Below are 18,952 nucleotides of genomic sequence, written 5' to 3'. Positions count from 1 at the left end.
AAGCATTCCTATCTGTCCACATCCTCTCCAACATTTACAGTTTTCAGACTTTGTTATCAGCCAGTCCAATAGTTGTGAAATGATATCTAATTGTAGTTTTCATTGGCATTAGGGATATCCCTAATCTCTAGTGATACTGAACATTCTTTTTGTGTTTCTTCACCATTTGTATTTCTTCTTTGGACAGTTGTCTTTTCAAGTCTTTTGCCCATTTTTTTTATTATACCCCCCCCTTGTGGCTTTTTGTGTGCTGTGTGCTCCCTGTGTCCATTCGCTGTGCATTCTTCTGTGTCTGTATTTATTTTTATTTCCCCTTCCCCTTTGTGGCTTGCTTGCTGTCTGCTCTCTTGTGTCCATTTGCTGCATGCTCTTCTGTGTTTTTGTGTGTCTCCCTATTTTGTTGTTGCTGTTGCGTCACCTTGTTGAGTCAGCTCTCCACGGTGCTCTGTGGCGTCTGTGGGCCAGGCAGCGCTCGGTGACTAGCACCAGGCAGTGCTCGACAGCCTTCACAAGGACGCCCCGGGACACAAACCCAGGACCTTTCATATGGTAGATGGGAATCCAACTGATTGAGCCACAGCCACTTCCCTGCCCATTTATTAATCGGATACTTTGTCTTTTGTTGAGTCGTATGATCTCTTTATATATCATGGATGTTAAACCCTTATCAGATATGTGATTGCCTAATAGTTTCTCCCATTGAGTCGGCTACATTTTCACCCTTCTGACAGAGTCCTTTGAGGTGTAGAAGTGTTGAATTTTGAAGAGGTCCCATTTATCTGTTTTTTTCTTTTGTTGCTCATGCTTTGGGTATAAGTTTTAAGGAACTACTGCCTATCACAAGATCTTGAATATGTTTTCCTACGTATTCTTCTAGGAGTTTTATGGATGTTTTATATTTAAATCCTTGATGCATTTTGAGTTAGTTTTCGCATAAGGTGTGAGATAGTGGTCTTCTTTCTTTCTTTTGGATATGGCTATCCAGTTCTCCCAGGACCATTTGCTGAATAGACTGTTCTGGCCCACCTGGGTGGGCTTAACAGCCTTGTCAAAAATCCCTTCACTGTAGATGTGAGAGTCAATTTCCAAGTTCTCAGTTCGGTTCCATTGGTCAATCTGTCTGTCCCTTATGCCAGTACCATGCTGTTTTTACCACTGTAGCTAAGTAATATGCTTTAAAGTCAGGAAGTCAGAGTTCTCCAACTTTGTTCTTTTTTAAGACATGTTTTTTGCTATTTGGGGCCTCTTACTCTTCCAAATAAATTTGATTATTTGCTTTGCAGTTTCTGCCAAAAAAGCTATGTGATTATTATTGGGATTGCATTGGATCTGTAAATAAGTTTGGGTAGAATTGACATCTTAACAAAACTTAGCCTTCCAATCCATGAACACAGAATGTCCTTCCATTTATTTAAGTATTCTTCATTTTTTTAGAAATATTTTGTAGTTTTCTGAATGCAGGTCTTTTATGTCCTTGGTTAAGTTTATTCCTAAATATTTGATTGTTTTAGTTGCTATTATAAATGGAATTTTTTTTCTGATTTCCTCCTCAGATTGCACATCAGTAGTATATAGAAACACTATTGATTTTTGCATATTAACCTTGAATGCTACTACTTTGCTGAACTAGTCTATTAAGTCGAGTGGCTTTGTTGTGGATTTTTCAGGATTTTCTAAATATAGGGTCATGTCATCAGTGAATAGTGAAAGGTTTACTTCTTCCTTTCCTATTTGGGTGCCTTTTATTTCTTTGTCTTGCCTAATTGCTCTAGTCAGAACTTTTAGTATAATATTGAATAAAAATGGTGACAATGAGCATCCTTGTCTTGTTCCTGATCTCAGTTAGAAAGCTTTCTGTCATTCACCATCAAGTACAAACCTAGGTGTAGGGTTTTCATATATGCACTTTACCATATTGAGAAAGTTTGCTTCTATTTCTATCTTTTGAATATTTTTCTCAAGAAAGGGTGCTGTATTTTATCAGATGCCTTTTCTGCATCAATTGAGAGAATCATGTGATTTTTCTTCTTCAATTTATCAATGTGGTTTGTTACGCTAATTGATTTTCTTGTATTGAAACACCCTTACATACCTGGGATAAAACCTACTTGATCATCACGTATAATTCTTTTAATGTGCTCTGGATTCGGTTTGCAAGTATTTTCTTGGGGATTTTTGCATCTATATTCATTAGAGATATTGGTCTGTATTTTTTGTGTGTGTAGTATTTCTATCTGGTTTTGGTATTAGGGTGATGTTGGCTTCATAATAGTAGTATTCTTTTATGTTCAATTTTTTTGGAAGAGATTGAGCAAGATTGGTATATAAGGTGGCTGCAAAAGAGATTCTCTCCAGGGCTGGAGAACAGAAGGGAAGCAGCTGTCATTCCATAACACAAGCAATTTTGTTGATCTGCTAATTGATGTCACTGGAGTGAAGATTCCTCCTGAATCTTATTTCAGTTTCTTTGACTTCTGGTCAAAGGGTGTGTATGTGTTCAGTTATATGGCAAATGGTCCTATCAAGGTCAGGGGCAACAAGAATGGAAAAGGGTTTCAGTCCATCCTTGTGTGGTGCTGACTCGATGTTCATGGGGTTCCAGCCTGCTTGTGATCTTCCCTTCCTGACTGCTAGCTTGTGGACGTCAAAGAAATAATGACAAAAAGCATTCCAAACTTAGCAAAAGACATGAATCTGCATATCCAAGGAGCCCAGAGAACACCAAATATGACAAACATGAAGAAAAATAGAACCCATCATTTATTGAATGCAAAGAAAAAGATGCAATGTGTTACATATAAGGGAGTCCCAATTACCTGGACCGATGATTTCTCATCAGAACCCATGGAGTTAAGAAGGTGGTAGATGAAAATACTCATAGTTTGAGAGAAAACAACTTCCAAACAAGAATTTTATACCCAATGAGATGTTTTTCTCTAAACTGAGGGAGATATTAAGAAGAAGAAACAAAGTTTGAGGGAGTACATCAACACCATAACTGCCCTACAAGCAATGCTAAAGGGAGTTCTTCAGACTAAAAAGAAAGGACACTAGACAGTGTTCAAAGTAGCCTAAAGGAAAAACGACCAGTGCTAAAGGTAATCATTTCAGTAATTATGAATGCCACTATTGTAGTGTATTAGTAAGTATGTATCTCCACTGAATACTTGCTACAGGTGCTAAAAATGCAAATGCATAAAAAGTAATAATAAAGCTATAGTTTTGGACATATGATATACAAAGATATAAGTGGTAAAATGTATTTTTTAAGAAGAGGGGTATAGAAACAATATATGTGTATGTTACTGAAGTTAAATTATTATCAAACCAAATATGATTTTTATATAGATTTAGGATTTTAAATTTTAACCCCATGGTAACCACAGAGAAAAAAGATTTAATGGGAAGTGGACTAGGCCCAGTGGTTAGGGTGTCCGTCTACCACATGGGAGGTCCATGGTTCAAACCCCTGGCCTCCCTGACCCATGTGGAGCAGGCCCACGCGCAGTGCTGATGCACGCAAGGAGTGTTGTGCCATGCCGCGGTGTCCCCGTGTAAGGGAGCCCCATGCGCAAGGAGTGCGCCCCATAAGGAGAGCCACCCAGTGCGAAAGTTCAGCCTGCCCAGGAATGGCACCACACACACAGAGAGTTGACACAACAAAATGACACAATGAAAAGAAACACAGATTCCTGTGCCGCTGACAACAACAGAAGCGACAAAAAGAACACGCAGCAAATAGACCCAAAGAACAGACAAGGGGGAGGGGGAGGGTGGAGAGAGAAATAAATAAATAAATCTTTAAAAAAAAGATTTAAAAACATAATCAGAGAAAACAGAAAAGGCATTCAATATGGTACAACACATAAATAAAATAATCTAAATATAAAAGTACACATTAAGGGAAGAACTGAGGGGCAAAAAAGGCATAAGACATAGAAAGTCTAAATAGCAAAAAGGCAGAACAAAGGTCCACACAATCAGTAAAGAATTTAAATGTAAATGGATTAAACTCTCCAATCACAAGTTCAGAGATGGGCAGAATGGATAAAAAAGCATAGCCTGAATATATGCTGTCTGCAAGAAACTCACCTTAAATTCAAAGAAATAAGGAGATTGAAAATGAAAGGATAGGAAAAAAATACATGTAAGTAGTAAACAAGAAAGCAGAGAAAGTTACACTAATGTCAGATATGTCATAAACTGTAACAAATGGGACAACTGAACAAGAAGGCATAACAATTATACCTATATATGCACTGAACAGCTGTGCCTCAAAACATATAAAGCAGATACTGACAGGTCTATGTTAATAACCAAAGATTTTAATACACCACTTTCAAAATGAATAGAACATCTAGTCAGAATATAATAAGGAAATAGAAGACTCGAATGATACTCTAAACCAACTAATCTAAAACACATATATAGAATGCTTCACCCAACAACAAGAAACAACACACATTCTTCCCAAGGGTAAATGGATCATCCTCCATGATGGACCATATGTCAGATCACAAATTAGTCTCAATAAATTCAAAAACATTGAAATGACAAAATGTCTATTCTCTGACTACAGTGGAATGAAACTAGAAATCAGTAACAGAGGGGGAATAGAAAACACAGAAATGAGAAAATTAAAGAGGAATTTACAGGAAAAACTAGGAAATATCTTGAAGAGATTGAAAATGAAAATACAACATTCCAAAACTTATGGGATCTAGCCAAGGCAGTGCTGAGAGGGCCATTTATAGCACTAAATCATTACATTTAAAAAGGAAAAAGACTTCGGACAACCAGCAAGATGGTGGCAGAGTAAGGTGCTCCTAGAGTCAGCTCCTGTTACAGGGCAGGTAGTAAACACCCAGAGCTATCTGCAGCTAGCTGAAACACTTGACTGGGGGCTCCAGGAGGTCAGAAGAGCATCCTGCAACATCTTTGAAGGAATGGAAGGAGGAGACTGCCCATCTGCAGAGAAGACTCATAAGTAGAGTGTTCCACGCCCTGGAGGCCAGTGCCCATCCTCCACTGGAGCACAAGCTGCCTCAGAAGCTGTTCTGCGGCTGGAATTGAAAGCTCCACTTCCCAAAAAGGGGGGAGGAAGAGACAGTTGGGCACCAACTTCAGCTACTGATGAGTAAATTCAGTGGGCTAAAGTATAATCCTGAGAACAGTGAAAGTTTGAGCCTGTCAAAGTCAGAAAGAGGCCAGGAGCTGCCATCTTAACTCCACACTTGGCATGAGGGGATGTGGGGTGGACTGGGATCCCAGTGCTGGTGGGGACAGGCTTCTTTCCATCCAGGTCAGATTGCAAGTCTAGCCTAGCCCCCAATGCTACCTCCAGCAGGGAGGAAGCTGCAGGGACCTGCGCCAGCCTCTCCACGAAATTACCAGCCAAGCCATGGAGGCTGGTGATTATCTTACTCTGGTGGCAGAGCCACCCCAGGAGCTATTGTGTGGCTGGAATTGGAAGCTCCATTTCCCAGAAACAGGAGAGGAGGAGATAGTTGGCTGCTGATTTTGGCTACTGAATGGTAGAATCAGCTGGCTAAGATATAACCCTAGGAACAGCTGGGGTGTGAATTTGCCCTGGTCAGAAAGAGGCCAGTGGCCACCATTTTGACTCCACCCCCAGGTGAGGGGAAGCCAGGACCAAAAATTACAGTAATGATAGGAACTGGTTTCTTTCACCCATATTGGCCTGCAGCCCTAAGCTAGGCTTCAGCCTCACCTCTGGCAGAGAGGAAGCTTGTGGGCCCTGCACCAGCCTATCCAAGTAACTGCAGGTACCTTTGGCTGGCACAGATTGTGTCAGAATATTAGGCTATACTTTTATAATGTTCTAAAGGGAAAGCTAATGAAAGTATAATAAAATTTTATAAAATATGTTGTTGAACAAAAATTCTGGATTGCATTTACCAGTTGACTAGAAAAAGAAAGAGGAATAAAGAAGAGTAGGGCAATGCATGTATCATTGTTATGTCCTTCTTAAGTCATTTTCATTTATATTAATGAACCAAGAATTATGATTAATCCAATTCTGTGAAACCAGGTTAAAATAAATGAAGTCCCCACTGATGCAAGACCTGAGAGCAATAGATGGGGAAGTAAACAATAACCATTCAGAAACCTAGTGAATAAATGCAATCATTTTGGAGGAATTCAGGGGACGATTCAAGTGATGATTAGGCTATTGATGCTACTGGTTTTTATCTTGTTAGTTATGAGAGTACAGAAGAGTGGTATCATTTTTAATGACTATATAATGAAGATAATCTTTATGCCAGTCTGAACTTACCCCACATTCAATTCTTTACAAGGTTCAAACCCAGGATGAGTCAGTTGTCTCATGGTCCATATATCCTTGTATTAGATATGCGATACACTAGAGCAGCATTTGAAAAACAAGATCTTCCCCTATTACACTGCATCGATATTTATAATACTAAATGAATAACTAAAAAACAAATATTTTGAAATACTACTAATATTGGTCACTAACCTCTGGTAAGCCACAATCGCATTGCTCTGTACTTTCCAAAATTCCATTGCCACAAATACTTGTGCTTACTTTAGAAACCATTTCTGTAGGTGTTTTAATCTGAAGACATTCAAATGCAGGCTGTGACACTGTACGTTTATATTCATCCATGTTGCAACTGCTAAAAAACTTTACACCATGGGAATGTCTAAAATTAAATTACAGTCCTCAGATAAATGGAATAAAGTCAATATTAATGTAATACACAATAAGGTAATGTAAGTTCTATACTACTTCACTTAGATGAGGCAAAGCAAGAATGTTTTCATTTACTTAATATATGTTCAATTCTGATTCCAATTTACTTTTTAATTTTACTACTACCAAGAAAATAGAAATTAATTTTGCAAATGGAAAAACACCTTGACGAAAGTGGGAAAGGGCAAAGACAAATGAGTTTATATGGCTAAGAGACTTCAAAGTGAGTCGGGAGGTCATCCCAGAGGTTACGCTCAGGCAAGTCTCAGCAGGAGCTCATTGACTACCACAGTAAATATTGACTCACATAGCAGCACTCCTGAGGACTCTGGAGATATCCAGACACGATAGGCAGGGCAGATACTCAGGAGTTTAGTGCCCTGCCAGTGGGCCCTACTTTGGAATTTATGCTTCCCACTGTGACAGAGTTGGACTCAGTTGTGGTTTCCCTACACATGGCTCTTCCACCCCTTCTATTGAACCTACAGTTAGTACTAGAGTTGATAGGTATATGTCCAAGAGACTTAAATCTTTGGGCTTTCCATTTGCCAGTCGAGCCCTGAATCTCAACAGAGTTGCAACACCTACTCTTGAATTCATTGAACTCACCCAGGACAACTAACAAGGAAATGATGATTGACAATGACCATCCCAAGGAACAGAGAGAGTCTGCAACTGCAAGCAAGATAGTCCCATACATCTGCCCCATGGGATCTAAGCCCCCTCTCAATTAGAGGCAGAGTGGGCATCACCATAACAGAATCTTCAGGATAGGGGAATGAACGATGGATTTAAGGAGATTTACTGCTATTCTACTATAGACTTACTGTTATTCTAGCAATGGAAGAACTTTTATCATGGATGTGGAGGTCTTGAGGGATGGGAGAGGGAAAAATAGGTGCAATATGGGGGCATTTTCAGGACATTGAAATTGTCCTGAATGACGCTGCAATGACAGATACAAGTCATTATATATCTTGTCATAACTTACAAAATTGTGTGGGAGAGAGTTTAAACTATAAGGTAAACTATAATCCACACTTAGTGGCAATGCTCCAATGTGTTCATCAATTTTAACAAATGTATCACACTAGTGAAGGATGCTGTTAATGTGGGAAAGTGTGGGAGGGGGAGGGAGTGAGCCTCGCAGGAATCATCTACATTTTTCTTTGTAACATTTATGTTATCTAAGTATCTAAAAAAACGTTTTCCTTGAAGTGTAGGGAAAAAAAAAAAAGAAAGGAATTTCCTTGGGAAACCATAGGTGTTTAGAGAGACATATCTTTTGTTTTATAGAAATCTGTTCCATGTTTCACTATTTTTTAAAACTCCCAGTTGGTCTTACTTCGCAATATTATTTGTTTTTAAATCTTGTAAACAATAAAGGCCTTATATGGTTTGTTTGTATTTAAATCTTACTGTTAATACAGTTGTTTGCCCCCATAGAATGTGCTTGTCCTTAAATCAATAGCAATTTAGTGTGCCTCAATTCTAATTTTCTAGACCAAATATTCTGTAGCCTATATGAATAAGAATATAAGATAATAAGATAAATAAATAAAAGCAATAAGTTCGTTTCTACTAAAATTTGATGTAATACTTCAGTCAGGTTACAACATCTAGCTACCAGAAGAAGTTAAGATGGGGTGGAAAATGTCCTTCTGTGGTAGTCATGCAATTTACATGAGTGACAATGAGTTAAAACACAGAAAGATGCTTAAGCACATAATAAGCCCTATTTAAATGTTTCCAACTATTATTATGTTCATTATTATAAGAAGCATCAATACATTAAGAAAACAGAACATACTGGGAAGTTTATATGGAAAACTGAAGGAAAAAAGACAGTTGATTGTGTTAATGAAAAAATCACGTGTTCTTTGGTAACAAAATTAATCAATTAAAATAATACAGAAGTGTATGAAACATATTAGCTCTAGATTATTTTTATAATTATCAACTTGTATTTTAAGTGTACTGTTTGATGAGTTTTTACTTGATTTTGTAACAAACTCAAACCCACAGAAATAATGGAAATATCATATAAAGAATAAATTTTGATTCCTGACCGAGTTACTAATAACGTGCCAACACATTGCCCTGATAATTCTAAATATTTTTCTGTGTAATCCTTACACAGAAATGAATTCTCCTACATAGGCACAATAGACCCATCAAAATCAATACATTAAAGATTATACATTAACAACTCTAATCCTCAGACTCTTCTCATACTTCCACAAATGTCATTGTATTGGAGTTTTGTAGTGAAAGGATCCAGTTCAGAATAAAGCATTACATATAAATGTCATGCCTCCTTAGTTTACTTGCCTATGTTTTTGTTGACTTGTATGACCTTTAAATGTTTTATGATATTATTTGGTAGTGTTCCTCAATTTAGGTACATGGGATGTTTCTTCATGATGAGATTAAGGTCGCTGTCTTGGATATGCATTCATATCAGTATGGACTCACGCTTTCCTATTTTACCCAACGGGTTATAATCTGTTACTATCAATATTGTTTTTGACACTCAAGTTGCCCCAGATTTGAGCAGTGGGAACCCCTTCGGATAGACTTTTTTTCCCTTTGATAAATTTCCATCATTCTTTGAGCACCTCCTTATTTCCTGAGATAAGATATTCCAGTTTGTATTTTCTTTAAGTGTTGGAATCAGTCATTTTCCCAACATGCACTGGTTCCTGTTAGTAGAGAATAAAACCATGCTCTGGGAGGTACATATAATCACTTTTATCAGATTTCTTAAGACACAGACCAAGGCCATACTACCATCTTAAGAAGTTTCCACAGTGCCATTGCTCTCAGCTGCAATTCACAAAATCCCCACTACATTAGTCTCCTGTTATGGCACAATGTACCTGATCTTCCAGAACTAGTGAAGACAGCCAGGTCTTGGGGCAGATTACTTTACTGATTTCTGGGTTCCCTGGTTTGTAAGGTTTTCAATAATACTTTTGTGTCCCTTCTCCCACCTCCTACACAGTTGTATTATTTTTTTTTGTCAATGGATTAGTCCCACAATTTGTTACACTATATGTTATATACATACACATGTTTGGGGAACATGTAGTATGGTCTTTTGTTGTATGTTTGTGTGTTTTCCTGGTTGTTCTACTTTGTATGAGAATTTGGAGAGGTTATCATGCTGATGATTTTACCTCACTGTTGCCATTTTCTCCCCGTATTTAAAACTCCTTCCTCCCTGTTTCCAAGCCTCCATACTATCTCGTTCTTGTACTACCAGTTTCTTCTGCTCCTTCTCACCCTGTGTTGCTTTTTTCTGCCCTGTTCAACTTGTAAATCTGACAGTTACTCAAAGCTTGCTCTTAAGCCACCTTTTTTTATTCTATAACTTCTAAACAATCTCATCTTTTTACATGTTTTCAACTCCAGTTAAAATATGCTGATGGATCACACATCTTAAATCTCTTGCCTTTTGGGAACCAGATCCATTATTTAACCCATATAAGTAACAACTCTATTTGAATGATGAAGAATACCCTAAATTCAACATATACAAAATGTCTGAAGTTCTTCCCACTTTTAATCTTGCTTAAAATATTGGCCTTTTAACATTTGTTAATAAGATATAATACCCAAAAGCCTAAAAATAATTCTTGACATCTCCCTTTCTTTCATTCCAATAAACTAGTTCATTATAAAAATCCTCATCTCCAAAATATCACTGTTTTTCTCCCCTGATATATTTTACATTCATTTTACAAGATAATCTTTTATTATTCTTACTATATAAACCTATTAAAATACAATTTTCTATATTTATCATGAAATCAAATTCGCATATCATGACTGCTTGTTATGGCTCTTTCCTCCCTTTCCTATATTAATATCATGGACTTCCTCTCCTGACATCATTCTTTAGCCCCATTGTCTTTTACTTAATTTTTCCCTCCCTCAATTGCTTTCCTTCAAATGATCATTGAGTATCTCAAGCTAATTCCCATGCAAGTATCATTTTAAGTGCTGATCCTGAAAAGCTCTTCAACAAGCTCTTTATATGACCAGATTAATTTCTTCTCTTGCAGGTCTCAATATAAGTAGACATACTACCTAAACCACCTTATCAGATACAATTCTTTCTCTCCATATAGTCTTCATAATAGTACCTTACTATTCTTTCTTGGCATCTGTTGCAAGCAATTCTTATTTTGTTTATTCTTATGTCTATTTTATATTTTCTGTCCTTAATGGAATAACATATTTAGGACAAATCTATCTGTTTTCAGGTTTTTGTTATTGTGTGTGTGTTATTGTTGTTGCTTGGTAAGGCCAATTAACACTACACTTGGGACACAGTAGATCCTCATTACAAATTTAAGAAGGAAGGAAGGAAGGAATTTCCACTTAAGACCCTAATTAACTCCAGGTAGTCATCATCAACATCCACTTTCTTTCCATACCATAACATTCAGAACTACTTAGTGCACTTTCCTTCAACAACTTATACTCATGTTTGATAACAAGTTTTATATAAACAAATATATATTTAATAAAAATAATCAAGTTCTTTTGCAAGAGATTATACACCAATGGCTAATATAAATATTTTTCCAAGAGAAGATGTAGATTGGACCAAAGTATCACCTTACATTGCTTCAGGATTCATTATGCAGGTAGTTCCTGGACAGTAACAATTGTAGACATCATCATATGTTAATCCCAGACTAATTCCAAGCAACTGTGCCATAACAACTGAAAATGCCTCTAAAGTTACCGACTTGGCATACTAAGTAGAAAAAAAAAGAGAGAGAAGAGCAGCATTGTTGTCTAACTTACTTTTTCACACCTTCAATCTTCTGAAGCACTTTTGACCATATTACCTAATACAGTTACAAATTTCGGAAAATGATAAATGAAAACTAATTATTTTATTAAGATCTTGGGGAAAAAATGAAATAAATTGTGTTGCTCTTTGTGAGTAACAGTTCTTTTCAAACAAATGGTTTTCAATATAATAAAGTAAGATCAACCCAATCATATATTTTTTAACTTTTTATTGAATTAAATTCCAAAATAATTCAAAAACATTTTCAATATTTGGAACATTGTCTCAATAAATATATTATTTTTCAAGTGAACACTTGGAAAATACAATCAGATTCTAAAGTATTGAATTCACAATTAGCTTCGAACTCAAAAATAATTTTATGAGAGTCAAATTAAATGGAAGACTAGTGTAGTACCATGTGAATGGAACTTCTTTTGTTTTAAAAAAAATTTTGAGTTTCAAACTTTAAATAAGCATTTTATAAATATTTGACAAAATTATGTGAAGGATACACTGCATATAATTTTATTTCTAGAAATAGATGTTAACTCTTAAATGTGATATAATTGCTGAAGAAATAAAAATGCATACCAGAGCAATTCCTGCAGCAAAGTTTGGATTGCATGCCATTCCATGATACGTTGCTCCCACATAATTAGGATGGTCCCTATAACTAAATAATAAAAATATTCTTATGAATGAACATATTTTAAATGATGAATAACTTAATGATCTTTTAAATATTGGATTCCTCAGTAAAGTCATACTTCCTTTAAAACATGGATATTACATATCAGGTCTTATGCTTCCAATCATTTTGCATTTGGGTAATTTTTCTTAGTTTCTATAAAGATAAGTTCTAAAGATTTTAACATTGTATGTTACATACACCAAAGCATAGAAATACCTAATCCTCACCAAATAAATTATCATTGTTGTCATCACTGGAATCAAATAACTGTAAGGTGTAATAATCAGGATATGCTAATGGTCATAATTTGTCCACAGTGAAACCAGAAAGTTGGTGGCGGACTTGGCCCAGTGGTTAGGGCCGCGGTTCAAACCCGGGGCCTCCTTGACCCGTGTGGAGCTGGCCCTTGCGCAGTGCTGATGCACGCAAGGAGTGCCGTGCCACACAGGGGTGTCCCCCACGTAGGGGAGTGCACCCTGTAAGGAGAGCCGCCCAGCGCGAAAGAAAGTGCAGCCTGCCCAGGAATGGCACCGCCCACATGGAGAGCTGACACAGCAAGATGACACAACAAAAAGAAACACAGATTCCTGTGCCGCTGACAACAACAGAAGCGGACGAAGAAGATGCAGAGAACAGACAACCGGGGTGGGGAAGGGGGAAGGGGAGATAAATAAATAAATAAATAAATCTTTAAAAAGGTAAAAAGAAAATTTACAAGAAGTCTTGGATTCAGGAAGAAGGAAAAGGGCAATGGAATATGCAGTAGACTCGCTAGGTAGAAAAGAAACAGGGTGTAGGAAGTATCCTCACTTCTGAATCTCCAAACCTAACCTTAGATTCCACGAGAAATACCAAGAGAGTTATAAATATATTCCTTATTGCTTAAAATCTTTAGGATTGTGTTTTCGTTTTTTGCATCAAAAAAAAAAAAAAAACAAATTAGTGCAACAAAAACCTATTTTTTAAAAACCTTGAAAGATTCAGAGAAAAAAAGTTAAATAGCTCCATTTTAAGTATTTCTGGTGACCATGGGGATAATAAAGTAGTCCATTTCACGTATGAACTATTTTAATGTCTCATGTTGTATTCAACATTATACATTAGCATTGCATTGTTAATTAATATTATGTTTGTTTTGATATTGAAATGATGGTTTCAATTCTTTTTCACAGAGGAAAACTGTTAAGAAAAACACAAATGCCCCATGCTTACCCTGAGGCCCTCTATATGTTCCATACCATTACATTTCCATTTCTTCTCTTTGAGAAGAATGAACTTCCATGATTTAATGTCTCATATTGTTATCAAATTTTTACATTTTGCATTTTACTGCACAGTATATGCACATTCCTCTTTAAGATATCCTTTTATGATACATTTTAAAATTTGCATATAATCTTAATATTTAGAATATCAAATAGTTTGATAACTCCCATAGCGACGTAAAACAAAGTGCTTACATTAAGAAGTATGCCATATCAGAGGACCTTTGAGTCAAAGATTTTTGTTTCCATGACAAAAAACGTTGGAGTATATCATCAGCATTCCCGTCCGTTGAAATCTTATTTTTGTCTGACCAGAACTCCAAATAAGATAGGGTAACAGTCATTTTAAAGTGGGAAAATATCTGAAAACAGAAGATTCATGCTATGTGGTTTGGGGCAATAAGAAATATAATTTTAAAATACCACTTTAAATCTCTATACTTAATGTATTTTAAATTCCCTACATTTTGGAGATCTAGTTTTTGGTGGATGAGACTAGATGGCAGGACTATACGTTTTATAAAAATGCAAATGGTTTTCTATATAGACAATTTTAGTGTATTGATAATAATAATTAATATTTAGAGGTGAAACATAAATACTTACAGTATTGAGAAGACCAAAGATATGGACAACCTTTTCAGTTGCAATTGATATCTCAGAGCCCATATAATCGAACTAAAAGAAAAATTCTGTGTTATATCACTAGTGAAAATTATTAAACTACCATATATAAAATGGATATAAAGCATAACATTTTAAAATGATTCAGTGCTCTGGTGAAGGAATAGAGGCAGAATTAAGATTTATCAAGAATTTACTTAATATGAGGCAGAAATCTAGGGACTTTACGTATTAGTCAATAATATTAAAATGAGATCATTTTTATTATTTTCTTCTTTATAGATATAGGATGGAAGAGTAAGGTTCCAAGATCACATCCTTAGTAAGTGTGAAAATCTCATGATTGAAATAAATTTCTAACTGAGGCCTATTTTATCTATTATAGTATGCTGCTGTTATTTATCATTTTCTCAGTAAGATAACCATATACACTGGCTAAACAATGTGCTTTTCAAAACTAGAGTCTGAGTATTGTAATAGTGAACAATTTCAAGACTATGGCCTTATTCAAGGAAACAAATATTATTATTATTTACTCCAAAATTCTACATGTGCACCAAAAACATGAAAAGTGGCAGCTTGGTATCTTCGATAATGTCCACCAAGCCTGCAGAAGACTGTTGACAGAAAATATAATGGAGTAGATAGAGTTCCTTTAGACAGAGACAAAAGAAATCTTTTCCTTCTGTTCTCTGAGCTCCATATTGCGGGAGATTGGTCACACTTTGCTACTTCTCTGTAAGCTCCTCCAATAAACCATAGTGTATCCTTACAACAGGTAGCACGTGTGCTGTGAATGAAGGTGATTTTTCAAGGCTAAACATATGAAAAGCAAAACGGTGGAATGCAAAAGTATAATTTTGGAAATGAATCCAACTATATCAGTTATCACAAAATATTAACGGGCAAAACTCTATTTCAATAACAAAGCGTACCAAAAAAACCACTAAACTTTACCGCAGGTTAAAATAAAAGCCCTTAAAGTACAAGGTCATTGTTGATAATGGGGGGAGGTATGAGAAAAGTGTGCTAAATATATGCTATGGACCCTGGTTGATGGTAATTGCCTGATGATATTACCTCATAATCTGTAACAAATGTTCCACCACAGCGTGGTGTGTTGGTGAAGGGGTGCTGTATGGGAATTCTACACATGCGTATGATTGTTTTGTAAGTTCACAACCTCTGTAATAATATATTTCAAAAAATAAAACAGTGGGTTTGGGGGAAAAACACACCAACTATAAAATATGGACTATAGTTAGTAGTAATATTTTGACGATATTCTTGCATAGTTTGTACAAAATTTCACAGCAATGCAAGTTGGCGGTGGTGGGTTGATATATGTGACCCTAGTATGATGTTATGCACGTTTATTTTTAAATACACAACTTTTACTATATATTGTTTATGTACGTTCATGTAGGAACTATATACTTAAATAAAATGAAATTTAAAAACCAGTGCAGATGTATTTAGCACTAAGCAAAGTCTTTTGACCCTGGGGTAATGTGTTAGTGATATATAACAGAGTTATTCTGTTTTTAATCCTTTTCTTGTAAAAACCTGAATGCTAATATATCGTGCTATATTTAAATAGCAACTGTTCTACACCTCTGGGAAGTTGAAGGGAAAAAAAATGTGCTGCAAATGTTGGAAAACGGACTTTGGCCCAGTGGTTAGGGCATCCGTCTACCATATGGGAGGTCCGCGGTTCAAACCCCGGGCCTCCTTGACCCGTGTGGAGCTGGCCATGCGCAGCGCTGATGCGCGCAAGGGTGTCCCCCGCGTGGGGTAGCCCCAAGCGCAAGGAGTGCGCCCGTGAGGAAAGCCGCCCAGCGTGAAAAAGAAAGAGCAGCCTGCCCAGGAATGGCGCCGCCCACACTTCCCGTGCCACTGACGACAACAGAAGCAGACAAAGAAACAAGACGCAGCAAATAGACACCAAGAACAGACAACCAGGGGAGGGGGGGAATTAAATAAATAAATCTTTAAAAAATATATATATATATATATAATATATATATAAAAAATTAGCTGCAAATGTTATAAATTATATATTGCTTATCTTGATCATGGTCAAACTGATTATGTTTGCTTCACTTGAAAGAAAGACATATTTTTAAGTTTGGGAAAAAATACGTAAGGTCATAAAATATTGAGTCAAAGGATGAAAAGATAGATCAGGAAAATACTAGACAAAAAGCTCATGTAGTTTTATTAATTTGAGTAATGGTCAAAAGCAAAAAATGCATGGGCATAAGGATTACTACAACAGGTAAATAAAACATTTAATTAATCAGAGCGATGGAAACATTATAAACTTGCTTATAACTAGTTTCACAGCTAGAAAATAGATAAAGCTAAATTTAACAGAATTATATGTTGACCATCACAGTAGGTGATTTTCTTAAACAGTTCTCTTAACAATTGATAGATAAGGTAATTATATATGTAAGGTTGGAAAACCCAAGCAAATGTTGGAAACAATGTATATGTGTAAGAGCTTGTATACAACAGTGAGAGAATGTCTCTTTTCAAAAATAAATGAAAGCTTTCGATAAATTGGCATATACTAGGCTATAAAAGAGTTATTTGAATATAAAACGTGTTGCTTAGATCACATTATGTAACCACAATGCAATTGAGCTAAAGTGAATGTGATAAAAGCTTTTTAAAACCAATGTTATATTTAATCACGTAGTAACTGTTCTGTGATTATATAAGAGAATGGCCATAGTCTTGTGAAAAAACACTGATGTTAAGGTCCACAAAGCAATTTGCATGTTATTCTGAAATTGAGAGAACATAGATGATAATGGGATAAAATATTAATAATAAATAAATCTGGATAAAGAGAAGGGAGATGGTATTTGCATTATCATTCTGCTAACTTTTTTGAGAGTTTGAAATTATTTTCAAATAAAATGTTTAAAATGTCAAGGTGAAATAAAGGTATTATTGGATAAACAAAAGCAGAGAGAATCATCTACAGGCTAAAGAGAAATAGAAACACAAACCTACAAGACAGGATCAGAGCTTTAGAAATGATAAATATAGAGAGAAAAATGAAGATTTTTTTTCTTTTCATAATTTCTTTAGACAAAAATTGACTATTTATTTAAAAAGTAAATTATCTTTCTAATGTACCTGAAATGCCCCATATTACACCGATTCTTCCCTCTCCCTCCCCTCAGAATCTCCCATGACCATTATCTTTAAATCAGTGTTAAAAGTTCTTCTATTACTAGAATAATAATGTCTACCTAAGTTCATAGCGGCAGCCCCCTTATATTTGTTCATTCCTCAGTCTTGAGGATTTGGGGATGATGAGGCCCACTCTGCTGCTGACTGAGAGGGGGCTTAGATCCCATGGGGCAGATGGATGGAACTGTGTTGCTTACAGATGTAGATTCTGTTTTTCGATATAACATTTATGTAATCTAAAGCTTCTTTAAGAATAAAGAAGGGAAGTGGATTTGGCTCAATTGATAGAGCGTCTGCCTACCACATGGGAGGTCCAGGGTTCAAACCCCGGGGCCTCCTGACCCATGTGATGAGCTGGCCCATGCGCAGTGCTGATGCGCACAAGGAGTGTTGTGCCACGCAGGGGTGTCCCCCGCGTAGGGGAGCCCCACGCGCAAGGAGTATGCCCCCTAAGGAAAGCCGCCCCATGCAATAAAAGCACAGCCCACCCAGGAGCGGCACCACACACACAGAGAGCTGATGCAGCAAGATGATGCAACAAAAAGAGACAGATTCCCGGTGCCACTAACAAGAATGCAAACAGACACAGAAGAACACACAGTGAATGGACACAGAGAACAGACAACGGGGCGCGGGGGAGAAGGGGAGAGAAATAAATAATACTTTTTTTAAAAAAAAGGAAAAAAATTCTCTTGAGGTTTATAGCACGTGGGATGTAAAATACACAAAACCACAAAAGATGATAGGGGCTAAATGGAATTTAACTGTTATAAGCCTCTTATATTAATATGAAGTGTAACATTAATTCAAGATTGGTTAGGATAAATAAAGGATGCTAATTGGAATACCAAGAGAAACTACTCAGAGGGAGAAAAAAGGCATAGGGGGAGAAACGCCAATATAAAAGATAAAATGAAATGCTAAAAATAATCCATTAATCCAAAGGAGCAAACAATCAATAGCACAAATAGAACACTAATAACAATGTATTATCCATAGTTATCTGTACTTTCAATAAGCATAAATCGGCTAAACACTGCAATGAAAAAGTAGGTATTAACTAACTAGGGGGGTAAAGAACAACAAATCACAATACCCTGTTTACCAGAAATACACTTTATAAATAAAAACAGAAAGTTTTAATCTAAAATGAGGGAAATACTAATCATAGGATGTCATAGAACACTCTTTTTCTTTCCATGCCCTTTTCATGTAAAATGCCTTTCTTTGATTATATCATTGATGGGGAGACAGTGGCCACGGGAGTTGCTGAAGGCAGGGAGAGGGAAAAGGAGGTGTGATATGGGGGCATTTTCAGGACTTGGAGTTGTCCTGAGTGATATGGCAGGGACAGATGCAGGACATTATACATCCTGCCATAACCCACAGAATGGACTGGGAGAGATAGTGTAACCTTCAACACAAACTATAATCCATGTTGTGTAGCAATGCTCCAAAATGTACTCATCAAATGCAATGAATGTACCACATTAATGAAAGAAGTTGTCAATGTGGGAGGAGCGGGGGGTGTGGGGAGTGGGGTATATGGGAATCTCTTATATTTTTTAATGTAACATTTTGTGTGATCTATGGATCTTTTTTTAAAAAGATAATAA

General features: G+C 36.3%; 1 protein-coding gene across 1 annotated transcript in view; it reads right to left on the bottom strand.

The window, feature by feature from the left end:
• Positions 1-18,952, bottom strand: part of LOC131276532 (A disintegrin and metallopeptidase domain 3-like) — a gene marked incomplete at its 3' end in the record, with an annotated part of 109,543 nt that overhangs the window by 44,360 nt on the left and 46,231 nt on the right. The window contains exons 8-12 of the mRNA XM_058289817.2: positions 14,112-14,183; positions 13,701-13,867; positions 12,141-12,222; positions 11,371-11,507; positions 6,503-6,689 (exon numbers count right to left, since the gene is read on the bottom strand). Of these exons, the coding sequence (XP_058145800.1) occupies positions 6,503-6,689; positions 11,371-11,507; positions 12,141-12,222; positions 13,701-13,867; positions 14,112-14,183 (645 nt within the window). The remainder of the gene's footprint in view (positions 1-6,502; positions 6,690-11,370; positions 11,508-12,140; positions 12,223-13,700; positions 13,868-14,111; positions 14,184-18,952) is intronic.

This window comes from Dasypus novemcinctus, chromosome 29 (assembly GCF_030445035.2).
Source record: "Dasypus novemcinctus isolate mDasNov1 chromosome 29, mDasNov1.1.hap2, whole genome shotgun sequence".
In the NCBI taxonomy this organism is placed as follows: domain Eukaryota; kingdom Metazoa; phylum Chordata; class Mammalia; order Cingulata; family Dasypodidae; genus Dasypus; species Dasypus novemcinctus.
This window is presented reverse-complemented; position numbering and strand designations above follow the sequence as displayed.